At 44.1% G+C, this 13,777-nt stretch overlaps 1 protein-coding gene across 1 annotated transcript; it reads left to right on the forward strand.

The window, feature by feature from the left end:
- The first annotated feature begins 1,263 nt into the window (after positions 1-1,263).
- On the forward strand, positions 1,264-13,297 carry igfbp5b (insulin-like growth factor binding protein 5b). Its single transcript, XM_078263175.1, has 4 exons — positions 1,264-1,654; positions 11,654-11,868; positions 12,065-12,184; positions 12,390-13,297. Exons 1-4 carry the CDS (start codon positions 1,321-1,323, stop codon positions 12,522-12,524), a joined length of 804 nt encoding a protein of 267 aa, XP_078119301.1. The 5' UTR covers positions 1,264-1,320; the 3' UTR covers positions 12,525-13,297.
- Positions 13,298-13,777: the final 480 nt, after the last annotated feature.

The following is a 13,777-nucleotide window of genomic DNA, read 5'->3' on the forward strand; positions in this document are numbered from 1 at the left end:
GCATCAACAAAACAGAGTTCCGTGTGGAAAAGCTGTAAACTGGACACAAAAATTAAAATAATTGCAAATCATGTTCCTGTTCCATCCCTTATATAAGTGAATAATTCAATAATGAATTCCGGTGCTTCCTCTTCCCCCCCCTTCAGTTCCAACCTTTGAATGCGAAGCAGCACTTCAGATCTTCCCTCAGTAGGGATATTCCATTCAACCCGTGACAATGAGGCACTCATGACTCAAGCAGGGGGTTACCCATACTTTATTTTTCATGGACACGAAAGAATTATGATGTGAGGAAATTATTTGTTCCCTTAAGACTCTAATCAAAGTTTCAGATGTTTTCAAATCCATGAATGTGAAAATTGGCACATTATACAGAACGTGTTCCGCACAGTGCTCCGGATAGTGAAGAATAATCTACACATTATTTCTTTCTTAGATTAAGTGCCATTTGTAAAGAGGCTTAAAAAAAAGAAATCTTGAACAAATTGCTTCTATGAATCTCCAGAATGATCTCACCCACTGTAAAAAAAAAAAAATTAAAAAAAAAAGAAGTCTGTCTGACGCATCAGTGAGACTTTAAAGATCTTCTGGGCGAGAATGCGAAGCTACAGATCTAACAGAAAATGAATGCCTGCAGGTTTTGAGGAACGCTCAGTACTCAAATGTTCTGATGAGGGCTGTGTTGCTCTCTGCTGTTGCCTTTTGCACCTCGGCATCAGTTCAGCCTTCAGGGTGAAAGAGCGATCCTCCTGCTGCTGAGAAAAACTTTGGCCGCCTGCCAAGCCGTGGAACAAGTGCGCCTCCCTTCCCTGCTGTTTAGCGTATTCAGTTAGGGGATTGGGCTCGGCTGTTTTAAAAAGGCAAGGCAGCTCTCCAGTTGATCAGTCTGCTCAGGAAACTTCTGCTGGAGAAAGTACTGGAGTCCAAACTGAAGAAGGAGAGCAGTTGAGATTTTGTGCAAAGAATTGCCTCGCTCCTGCAGAGGACAACAACTCGGGACAAATAGCACAATATATATATTTGAAATTACTCATTTGAACTCGTTTTGCAGGGTGCACGCTGCAAAGCCTGTCGTTAATTCTTTTTTGTTTTGTATGTTTTTTTTTTTTTTTGTTTTTTTTTACACATATAGCAACATTCTTGGATAAAGACTCTTGGCTTTAGCTTTAAAGAAAAAAAGAAATCGGATTATCTGACTGAGGCATTGTGCTCATTAGTCTACTCCCCCCCCACCCCCCACCCCCCGCCTCCCCCCCACCCCCCCCCCGCCTCCTCTCTTCGCATTTGAGCTTTATGTTATAACTGAAGAGAACGCCAACAATGTTTCTGAGTTTTTGCCTCTTGGTGACATTTATCTTGGGGCTGTCCGGGTGCTTGGGCTCATACGTGCCGTGCGAGCCGTGTGACCAGAAGGCGCTATCCATGTGCCCTCCGGTCCCGGTCGGCTGCCAGCTGGTCAAGGAGCCGGGCTGCGGCTGCTGCCTGACCTGCGCCCTGTCCGAGGGAGCGGCGTGCGGCGTTTACACCGGGACGTGCACCCAGGGCCTCCGCTGTCTGCCGAGGAGCGGGGAGGAGAAACCCCTGCACGCCCTGCTCCACGGCAGGGGACTGTGCACCAACGAGAAAGGATACAAACCTGTCCACCCGCCCTTAGGTAAGACGCGCACGGGCTGCCTGGCAGACTCGATGCAAATTGCATGCTCGGGGATTTAAACACTTGACAATGTGTGCGGCTGCACTTCCAACCGCATCGATGCAAAAAAACAAAAACAAAAAAGAACAAAAAAAAAAGTTTAATTTCATCTAGACCCGGACTGCAGGGTCTCCTCTGTCTTCTCTGCGGATCAGTGATTTCTTTTCCCATCTGGGGATCCACTGTGCGCTGCTGCGGGGTTGAAATGTCTAACGGGAACAGAAACAACCACAGTCGAGTATCTTTCGTGACAAATCATATCATTTTGTGTAGATATAATTATATAATTGCATTGTTGATAATAGTTGTGCCTGATCCACGGACCCCAGGGGGTTCCCTTCCCTCACCATGACACACACACAGTGCCTAGAACACGCACTGATCTCTGACAGAGCGCGTGTTTGACAGATGGTTTGAGGTGCCATCTGATTAACTTGCTGCAGGAGCTTATTCCTCCTCTCCTCTCGGGTCTTTGTAGGAACACAAATCGCACCTCGGGTCTCGCAGGCTCAGCATCCAGCTGTAACGACAGTGTTGTGTTAGGCTGCTCAGTAGGCATATATATGTTCGCAGTAGCTTAACAACACTAGGTGAACCAGCAGCTCGGTTGTGTGCGCAGTGCCGCGTAATCTGTCGCGGGCGGCTCGGCGCTCAGCTGCGATAAACGCACATGGTTTGTCCCGGCTGATGAGCCTCTGGTGCGGAGTAGTTGCTGTCAAATTGCGGTCTTGCGAGACCCATGTGGCTGTAAGGATCCAGGCAGTTTAAAGTATTTCCATTTTAAGGCAGGGCGAATTATTAAACGCATTTCTTTTAAGAGGTTTCCCCGCTGCTGTTATCCTGACGCCAAAAAAAACGAGTGAAAAACTTTATGAAAAGGGGTCTGAGCACTAAATGCATAAGTGTATTTATATAAGGGATATTATGAGGAAATATGTGGGAACCTCTAAAGTGGAGCTTATTCTGCAATTTGCCTCCCTTTTAATATCCACTAGTGTAACAAGTGTCTGTCAAAGCTCACTCTTTTCCATCCTCACACCAGAGCGCATTAAGCTTTCGTGTCTTTCATTTTTCGCCTTTCCAATATCATTCGCACCTTGACACGTGAAATCTACCCAGACGTGAAGGAAAAAAGCCTAGTGTAGCCTATAGGCGACATGGGAAGGAATGAGGTGCCACTCCACGAACGAGGCACCTTTAGGTCTGCAGGCTACCCCGAGCGTGGTGATCAGAGTCGGATTATCACTAAATCTGAGAGAGAGAGAGAGAGAGAGAGAGAGAGAGAGAGAGAGAGAGAGAGAGAGAGAGAAATACGAAGAGACAGACAGACAGAGGGAGAAAGAGAGTGGAGCCGATAGCCTTGAATGATTTAAGGTATTTCTTGGTGTAGCAGAGAGGTTCACTGTCACTCAGAGTTTTAGTGGCGTGTCAACAACTAGATAAGTAACCACAAAGACTTTGGCTCCACGCTTCATTCTATAAAATCGGCTGCCACTCGTTTTGGCTGTTGACAGTCATTAGGCTATCTGCACCCAGTGGGCAGATCACCTGTCCTTGTGTTGGTCTATGAATGCCATTGTTTGAACAAACACTCAGCAAATCATATTTTGCAAAACATTGATCACAAACTGAAACGGAGTCAAGGTAGGCTCACAGTTATCTGTGTGTGTGTGTGTGTGTGTGTGTGTGTGTGTGTGTGTGTGTGTGTGTGTAGCCTACTTGGGCGGGGCTGTGTGGGTGTCTGGATGTGCATTGTGTGTGATTGTTGTGAATGATGACACCTCAGGCTGTTTGTCTCACTCTGGCTTTACATACACACACACACACACACACACACACACACACACACACACACACACACACACACACACACACACACACACACACACACACACACACACACAACCTGACTTCTTTGTTGGCCCACAGAAGAGGTAATCAGAGCATCTTTTGCCTCTGGCAGTGCATTCATTGCATGGGCGCTCAGTCACAACGCAGTGATTCAGCAGAATGCCTCTGGCGCTCTCTTTCCTCTGAAGGGCCTTCTGTCAAACAGCTCCGCCAACGGGTACTGGTGAGGTGAGCTTCTGGTTTCCTGTGGTGTGGGGTTGCAGCTGTCTGTGTGCTGTACCAGCTGAGCAAGCCAAACACAAGGAGGAGGAGCTCAAGTGTCTGCAGCCTACTAAATATTGACTGGGGCAGCCAAACAATGGGAGAGAGGAATCTTTGCCCCCCCACCCCCACCCTTAACTGCTCATGTAAAAAAACAAAAAAAAAAAAAACCTGGCCATCAAGGTCCGTGTCCCAGCGGTGCATTAATTCACGTTTTGCTCTTGCACTGTGATCCCAGGGGTTGCTTGGATTGTAAGGCACAGGAGGTGGTATGTGCTGTGGGGGTACTCAGATTTTGTTAGCCCCCTACGAGTGAATTAGACCCTGCAAAGCTTGCCAACAGATATGACTTCATAGCAGCAGGCCCCTCGTCTTTCATGCTTCTGAAAGGGCCTTATGTTTTAACAGATTGCTTTTTGCCAAGTAGCAAAAGATGATTAGGGAGTGGTTCCAAATCCAGAATACTCGGCACAGAAATACTATGCCCCTTATTAGCATAGCAACAGGAAACCTGGTGCCTTTACTGACAACTTTAATACTTTACATTTGTCTTGGCTCTTTAAATGTGTAGATGCAGTTTTAACTTGTTGCCAGACAGTTTTGGAGTTAGTGTATTTAAACTCATGAGTAAGTCAAGCAACTGCAGACTTCTGATGGTCACACTGCCCTGTCACATCTAAGCACCGTACAGAATTACTTGTCATCACATACTTTTTAAAAGCTATTCAACGTTGAGAATCGCCATCTGTTTTTTCCATGCCAGCAGCCTCACTGACACAGCTGGTTATTGGGTCGTAGCTGAGAAACCAAAGCAAGTGGTAAAACGTTGATTCTCTCTGACTGTACAATTCGTCTAATGAAACCCAGCCACCGTACTCTGTCTGCTGTAAATGTTGCGTGCTCATGCGGACATGCCACGTCAGATATAGCCCTGGTCACGTGTGGCCCCAGCTGCCTGACAACTTCATGACGGGCTCATGCGAAAGGAAAGACTGTATGTGGCTTTCCATCCGTCTCACCTTGAATATCTGAGACAGTGCAGTGAAAGCTTAGCATGCTGCAACTGATCTGTTGCAGGTGCTAGGGAGAACTTTTCGAAAGGCCATTTTGTCAAGATATCACGAGGACTTCAAGAAAGAAAAGCACACATTTCGTGGAAAATGTGATGCCAAGAAAATCTAGAGAACCTCGGTTTCTTATATGTGACATTGATACTATTGATGTGGAACCGCTTTTGTCTGCACATGGCGTTTTGAGGCGCAGCATGATCATAGGGACAGTCTAAAGCACTTAAGCTGTCGCTGGCAAGCACATTACCTTTTTGGCACACATGCATGATTTCTCCCCGTAAAACTTTACGGTGGTATTTGTACAGCTTATTGGTCACTGACACCTAGCCTGCTGGTGGCAACAGCTGGGAAACATATCAGCACTCACTGTAAGTTTTCTATGCTTTTCTACGCATGTGATTCAATAAAGGCAGGGACGGCCTCATGCTGGGCTTTAAAATGATGTCACACCTGTTTACATCTAACCTGTGTACTGTAATCTCACCTCCAACACCTGGTTCAAGCTAGCATTGGACGAGAATGGACCAAAATTAGGCCTCTTGGGTTTCTCAGGATTTGGAAAGCAAAAGACACTCTGGGGAATTCTCTAAAATGTTGGTGTTGAATGTTGGTGGTGAAGCTTTTGTTGATCCCTGTCCAAGAAGGTATTATACTGTAGTTTTGATGACTTCGAAGCATAGAAGGGCACTCAGGGAGCGCAGACCTCCGCCAAGGCCATGCTCTATCTCACAATGTTAACGAAAATGAAAGATCATTTTTGTATCCGGCGCATGATCCGGATCCACTCCGAAATTTAACAGGTTCTTCATTGGGCCATGCTACACCCTTTCACCAAGTTCCATGGAAATTGGGTGGTAGTTTTTCCATAGTCCCGCTGACAGACAGACAAACAAACCAAAAATATAACCTCCTTGGCGGAGGTATAACTTTCTGTTATAAAAAAAAACGTTATTGCAAACCCCACATTAATAATTTATGTTGAAGTTAGTTGTTCGCCCACTGTGATGTTTCGTTTTAATGCTGCTTGGAGATCAGCTTTGTACAGTACATCCAGGAGTGCTCGAATCTGGCCAAAATAGCTGCTTCAGCCACTGGGGAATTAGAACATCGTCACACCCAGCAATTGTGTTGTGGTGATGGTGACCCAAAAAGAGGTTGCGTCCGTCCATGTGGCTTGTTGGAAAACCCAAACTCTGATGTAGGATGAGGACCTCAGACCAGAATTAGGAATGTACAGTAGAAGAGCCATGCGCCTCAGTCTGATGACTCGAGCCTGTATTTGCACTGCTGTAAGCTGTAAACAGGTCAGAAAGTTTGCTTACCTACAGCAGCATTTCCCTCTTGGAAGGATTTTGCATCCTCTCATAAGTCCTGTTTTGTGATCTATAATCCTTGAATTGTTCTTCTTGCTATTTATACTGTGCATTCAGAAAAGCAGGAAACTTTTTGATCGCAATGAACATATACTGTGTTCACAATACCATGGGGAAGAGGTATTTCCTGCATTTTCAGAAGCTGACTGAGACCATGCAGAGGGTCGAACAACGGAAATTCCACGGAAACAACAGGACATAAGGGTCAAAAACTGAATTCCCAAACACTTGGGGGTGCTCAAACATACAAATCAAGGACAGAACATTTGATATTTTCTCACTGCTTCAATTGCTTTGGAATGGAGCCTTTTTCTGTCAGTCTCTCGGTCTTCTCATGTAACCAGGCCTTGTGCACTGCTGTCAAGTCATGTGCAGAGGGTGTATCTTATCCGTCACTGGTCATCCATGCCATGACGATTTACACCAGTGATACTTACCCTCAGTGGCAGAGCTGGGGTAGATAACAAATGTTTTCTCAAAAGCCCCAAATGTTTTTTGGGGGCCTTTACTACCTTTCAGAGGCTGTAGCGAGCTCTGTTTTAAAGCTAGAGTGAAGCTGGGTATTGGTAAGTTAGGCTACATTTTGGCGAGGGAAAAACTGGCATGGCCATTTTCAAAGGGGTCCCTTGACCTCTCACCTCCAGATATCTGTATAAAAAATGGGTTATATGTGTACCCACGAGTCTCAACTTCACAGACACGTTCACTTCATGATAATCCCATGCAGGTTTTTCCTTGGCAACTAGCATAAATGGTTTACAGATTTTTAGGCACATATTATTAAATTGCTTGACAAATTGTGCAAATAGCTGCCGTAAAAGAGGAGGGAGCGTGCCCCTTATGCCCCCTTAGAGTTCTAGCAGCGGCAACTTTGCTGCAAGTTTAAAAAAGCTTCTATGACCTATATTCCTTTGGTTATCAGGACCTAACTTTTTTGCTGCAGCACACACATCTCTGGTTTGTTCACACTAGAGCGCGGATCGGACCGCATTTTTCTGTCCGAGCCTGGCCCGCGTCCGACAGAGCAGTAACCGAACCCAACCCGAGCCCGACAGGCATTAAGATATTTATATCCGAGCCCGACACAGTTAAAATCTCATTTTTTTCTCATACTAATGGCACATGTACATGTAGCCTAATATTCACGTGTTTCGTTGTCACAGCTACATAAACAAATTTCCGCACACAGGAAGACGGATGTTAGGGTAATGTTTTAAATTTATTTTAATCAAAAAAACGAACCTTTGCATCAAGTGAAACAGGCCCATTTGCTACCTACGTAATAAGCTGTTTTAAATTTAAAATGTTCAATGCCTTACGCGCTGATGTGACCGAGACCGATCCGAACATCATTTCTAAATAGCTGTCCGGGTCGGGTATCCATCCTCTAGTTCACACCTCCCTTTCTGCTCTAGAAACTGTAGGGTTATCAGGCCATGGCATTGCTTTCAAATATTAAGTAGCGGAGGCAGTCTGAGGCTGAAGGATGGTTTACTACCGTTGTGCTTTATATGACACAGGCCCTCAGGCTCATTTATCCCTACATTATCTTGTCCTACCCCCTGTTGAGATTAAACAGCAGCTCTATTCACTACTCTCTTACATCTTGTAAAGATGTAATTTCAGATGCAGCGCCGAGACACACTTAATCAAAGGCAGGACATAGCCAATGTGCTGTAATGCTGGAAAATCCAATGAAAGGTGGGAGAATCTATTGTCCTGGCTTTTTTTTCACAATCTAAATGGCTTTGTTGTAGTCTTAAAGATCCAGAGGAGAGGACAAAAAAAATCCAAAGACGGGGTAGCTTATCTTTCTTGCTTGGACTGTTGCCCCGTAAGAAACTTGGGATATTCATGAAGCATAATTGTGTGCAGATGTTAATTTTTAAACAGAGAAGTATCAGGTGCACCTCCTTTGGCTACTCTGCCCCTCTCGTCCTAATGAAATCTTTAGCTCGAGCACAGGGAGAGAGAGATAGCGGCACAGCTTTGGGCTCAGCTGAATGGAAGAGCTGCACATGACTTGGCTCACTTGGCTCCTGGCCAGCATCTTGGCTGAGTTTCAAGAGTTAAACACGGACCCTCTAAGCCTCCTTTACAAGCTGGGTACCCTGAGCATGGAAAAACTGAGTTTTTGTGGCCAAAGAGCCCACTTCAGAAAAGATGAGTTTGGTGATGTTGTTTGTTGAGGAGAAAAGAAGTCAGACACCATTGTCTTCACGAAGGCTATCCAATTTAAAATGCAGATCAAAAAACCCTTTCTATCCTATGTTTCTAACACCATTCTCTAAAGAGACATTTTGTCAGACTGACTGATTTATAAGGTAGATATAATTGACGTGCCACTGCTCAGACCTCTCTTAGTCTGGCCATTTATATGCTCAAATGAGATTACACATTAAACAAGAATGCACGTTGAAAAACAAAACAAAAACACAGCCCTTATTTTTGACGGCGTATTTCGTTGCCAAATATGTGGCATTTTAATCAAGCGCCCATAGAAATTATTGGACTGTACAGCAGAAACAAGGAGTTTTTCCACAGTGGTCACATACGAATGCTTGTTTGACGTATTTATTTATAGCGAGTGAAAGCCTCGTAGTCTGAGCGGGGAGACACAAGGACATATCTAAACACAAACCAATGCCTGCCAAGTCATGAGTTGTGAGATTAATTTCAAAGAGACGGCAGTGCAATTCTGGTAATCACCCTGCCCCCTCCATCCCCTCCCAGAGACTCCAGACGCTCCTGCTGTGTCAGGCTCTTTGAACATCAGTTTCTCGGATCTTGTGTCCTTGTTCCATTTCAGTGCCTTTCTCCACGGTGGCTGTGCACTACCAGGCCAGTCAGCGACATTATGGCAACTTGTTAAAACATATTTTCCAGCCTATTCTCTCTTGTCCATATACAAGTATGGAAGTTGATTTGTTTTTCAGCAGCAGTTGGCCTATAGTGCGCAGCCAACATTCCTCTCTGGTTCAGTGCTTCTGGCCCTGCGCACCACGGCGGGTTTCCTTGTCAGATAAATATAACCAGGGTCATCCACTGGCACCATCGCTTTGGCCAGTTGGCAAAGTCCCCACAATAACTCTGTACTTATGGTACAGTTAAGCCAAGGGGGTGGGGGGGGGAGCTGATGGCTTCTTTCTGTGGCCTCAAAGAACCTCTGGCTGGGGGTCCAGGCTTAAAAGGCTGAGCCCCCAAACATAGGAGAGGAAAGGGGGTGGGGGTAGGTTAAGGATAAAGGACCTCAACCTGTGAACATCCTATCAAGAGACTGTAGTACCCCCTTGGGGAGCTGAAATTACGTCTAAGAAGCGGATAAAATGTGACAGAAATGTACAAGCATTTATACGAGTCCACAGAGCAACTGGATTTTCCTCCGCTTGACATTTGAGTTAGGAGTTTAATGTGGGACACGTCGCTGTTGAAGTTTAGCAGTTCAGATAACATGTTAGCAGATTTTCCAGGCACTGTGCAGGCAGCCATGCAACATGTGATGCAGTTTTCCCAAGTTGTAGACGTCTGGTGCTGCCTGGTGTCTGTATGTATTTATGTGTGACCTCAACTAACTTTTAAGACCAACATGTCTCACTGATATATTAAGGACATTAAAATAAATGTCTTGTTTTCATGAATGCAGATCAGCTCCAACTGGACTTCCATGAAGGGATGTTTTAGCATTAGAAATCAGAGAGTAAGGGGGTTGGAAGGTGGGGTTGGTGGGAGTTTAACTCCTGTGTTAGCTGTCAAGAGTTCATCAGCTGTTGATCAGATCTCCCAGCAGCCTCCCCTCCTGTATACACAAATGGCAAGCAACAGTTGGTGGCACAAACCCCGGGAAAAGCACCTTGTATACTATTTCTTATGTGGTACGGATTAAAAAGCTGCAGAACTTCACATATGATTTATGCAGATAGCAAGTTCTTTTTTCAGTGACTGTGATACATTGCTTATATAAATCAGATCTACATTTTACTGGTTCGTTGTAATACTTAATTATAGGTCTATGGTAACTGTATTTAGATCATACATTACCCTTTAATGATATCCCTTTCCTGAATTTTACGTTCAAATACAATTTGAAAACTAGTTTCATCATGAAATAATGCTGGAGATTAAATAAACAAACATGGCCAAAGTCCTACATAGAAAGTACTAGTCTAAAAAGAAACAGTTCCATTTTCCGAGACTTCTATACAGATTTAAGACTTTTTAACAGGGAGTTTGGTGTAAACCATTTCCATTGATACCCAGGTGCAATTAGTCTTTGTCTTGTCAATTACTATTTGACCAAAAATGGAACCAAACTTTAGACTTCAATTTTGCTCTGTCCTCTATCTTGCAGTTAACTATATCTAGACACGAGAACTATCTCCAAGACCATTCTAAATGTCATATCAAATGAACTGTATGAACTAAGTTTGTGAACTTGCTTTTAAAGCTGCTAATCAGTATTGTTACATGAACAATGTATCAAATGTAGAGTACGGTGAAAAGGGTTGAACTATCAACAACTGTATACATCCTCTCGGCTCTGCAAAGCATTTTAGCATATTTTAGCTCATTGACAACTTTACTGTTTTGTTTCAGTCACACGGCTTTCATCATTCTCAATTCCAGCTGCAGCAGACAGCTGCTTCTAGCAAAAAAGCTCTGATAATCCCACTGTACACTACCTGCCCTGCACCAAATGGCAGTCAGACAAAGTTGGCAACTAACTGGTGAACATACTGTAGTTGAGCATTTGTCGGCTAAAGAGCCAGATATTTCTCTCAGGAGTTGGTGGAGACTAAAACAGAGCTAAAACGACAGTGAATGTTGGACTTAGGAACATAAGCTGCACGGACAGAAACATGACTTCAAGTGAATGCTAATGTCCGTTGAGTGTGTTAAGAGGCAATTGTTTGCTAACCTGTTCATATCAACTTTATATGATAATAATTTGTCAATGTTGTTGCTATAAAATCCATTCACACTTCTCTTAATTTTCAGCAGGCGGCAGGCACAACTTGACAGCCAGCGCCAAACATTAGTTATGTCCAAATGAAGCTTCATGAACTATTAGTTTTATTTGTTGACCACACTAGATGGCAATCTTGATTTAAAGAAAAAGGCTTGAGAAATGGCAGTTCAGTGTGCTTACAACCCTTTGTTGAACCGAGATCGCTATCTAGTGAGCTCAGAAGATTAGGAAAATGCTTCATGAAGCTTCATTTGGCCATCACTACCAAACACTTTCTCACATTGTTTGATTGTATTGCAAATAATCTGTCACACATTGCCAATTAAGAACTTAATCATACACATATAAAGATGTCAATGCATTAGTGTGAAGCTGCAGCTTGCTTTAAAAAAAAAAAAGTGACATTAATTGTTACCATGTTTGATTTGCTCCGCTGCAGATCATGAGTCTCGAGAGCATGAGGACACCCTAACCACAGAGATTACAGAGGAGCTGCAACCAGCTAAAGTGCCACTCCTTCCAAAAGACATTGTGAACAGTAAAAAAGTTCACGCGCTGCGCAAGGAGCAGAAGAGGAAGCTCGGCAAGCAGCGCCTCATGGGCAACCCCTTGGACTACTCCCCTATGCCCATTGACAAGCATGAGCCTGAATTTGTAAGTTTTTAAACGTTAGTTTTTCTCTGTGTCATTATAAAGCCACTAAGTGTAGAATTTGAACATTTCTGACTTTGGTGACTCCTACTGGTAGCATCTACCAATGCAAACTACACCTTCATCGCTAGATCTTAATATACTTAATTTATAATACCTTTGAACAGCCTTTGTAACCCTGCACTGTCTTTCCCTAAAGGGTCCATGCAGGAGAAAACTAGATGGGATCATTCAGGGAATGAAGGACACTTCTCGTGTAATGGCTCTGTCTTTGTATCTTCCCAACTGTGACAGAAAAGGATTCTTCAAGCGTAAGCAGGTGGGTTTGCTTCAGAAAAGTCTTTTGTACTTTGCACTAAGAAAGCCTTCCAAATATGGATCTAGCCTATTTTGCAAAGACGTGCAAATACATTGTGCTGTGCCACTTTCTGGTGTTACCAACCCTTTACCCTCACCACCTTTCCTAACCCTTGTCCCTTTTTTCATCAACACTATAATCTTGTTTTTTTTTTTTTGGCCCACAGTGCAAGCCATCTCGCGGCCGCAAACGGGGCATCTGCTGGTGTGTGGACAAGTACGGCGTTCAGCTGCCTGGAACAGAATACAGCGGAGGGGACATTCAGTGTAAGGACCTGGAGAGCAGCAGCAACAACGAGTGAAAAAGGGGAGGACCATCCTTGACCCCCACGCCCCCACCCCTAACCAGCACATGACCCAGGGCCCACGCCTCCTCTCTGAATCACATATGTACGCTCCGCCCTCCGTTCACTTCACGATTTAAGTTTTTTTTTTTTTTTTTTCAAATTGAAAAAAAAAAGGAAGAAAAAAATCCAAACGAAAGAACAGGCTGAAAAAAAGACACCTGTATTTTTTTTCTTTTTCTTTTTTTTCTGTTGTTGACCAAGCACTCATTTCCGAATGAGGGGAAAAGTCCCAGAAGATTTGCTAGATCCCCTTGACTTTTGCTCATGGGACCCCTTGTATGAGGCGGCTTCCCTGGCTGCAGATCCATGAAAAATATATGCACACAACGGATATATTTCGTATAGAAGCTAGGGGTTTCAATACAACACTTTGTATGATGTAAAATTACAACAAAATCATTGTGAAGAAAAAAAGTATCAGGCACATTGATTGAAAACAGATCAGTTTTAGGCTGTGGAACTGACGATTGGCAGAGTAATTTGGTTTTTTGTCCGTTTTCCAAAAGAAAAGAAAAAAAAGAAACAATAGATAGGGATATGCTGTAACAGTTGACTCTATCTGGGTATGTGGTTCTGTCAGAGCACTTATGAATGAGGGGAACCTGCTTAGATATGTGCAACTTCACATAATGATGCGTGCATGAGTGTGTGTATGTGTACAGTGCGTGTGTGTGGTATGTATCCGCCTGTGTTGGTATATGATGGAGTGAGCCTATCACAAAAAAGAATGTCCTCCTTTCTCTTTTGTTTGTTTTTGTCACAAGTATTGCTGGCGCTTAAAGTGGTCTTGGGGCTGGCCTTCTCTATAACCGATGTAAAGTATGTCTCGGGACACGGCGCGTTTGGAAACAAAAGAGTAAGCAGATGGTCACAGATGAACCTATGTAAGTGGCTCTTCGACAATGTAGCTAGCCTGATATGCCAACTGTGCCTATTTAAACAGACACTGCCATGCAGGGCGACACAGAGCTTAGAGAGCGCTGACTCTAGCGGTGAAATAAAAGATCCGTGTTTTCAGCTTAAAGTGATGGGACTCAAGTTTGACTTCGATCTTTCGAGTTGAGTGCATAATCAAACTCGCCAGTCAGGCCAGTGGCTCCTCTGATTCAGTCGTGTGAAGTGTAGTTTTGTATGGTTTTGTTTGTGCCGTTTTCTTTGCCTTCAGTGAAGTAAAGACCGCCCACCTTTGAGCCATGTTCCTTTATCAA

The sequence above is a fragment of the Sander vitreus genome, chromosome 11 (genome assembly GCF_031162955.1).
Source record: "Sander vitreus isolate 19-12246 chromosome 11, sanVit1, whole genome shotgun sequence".
NCBI lineage: Eukaryota > Metazoa > Chordata > Actinopteri > Perciformes > Percidae > Sander > Sander vitreus.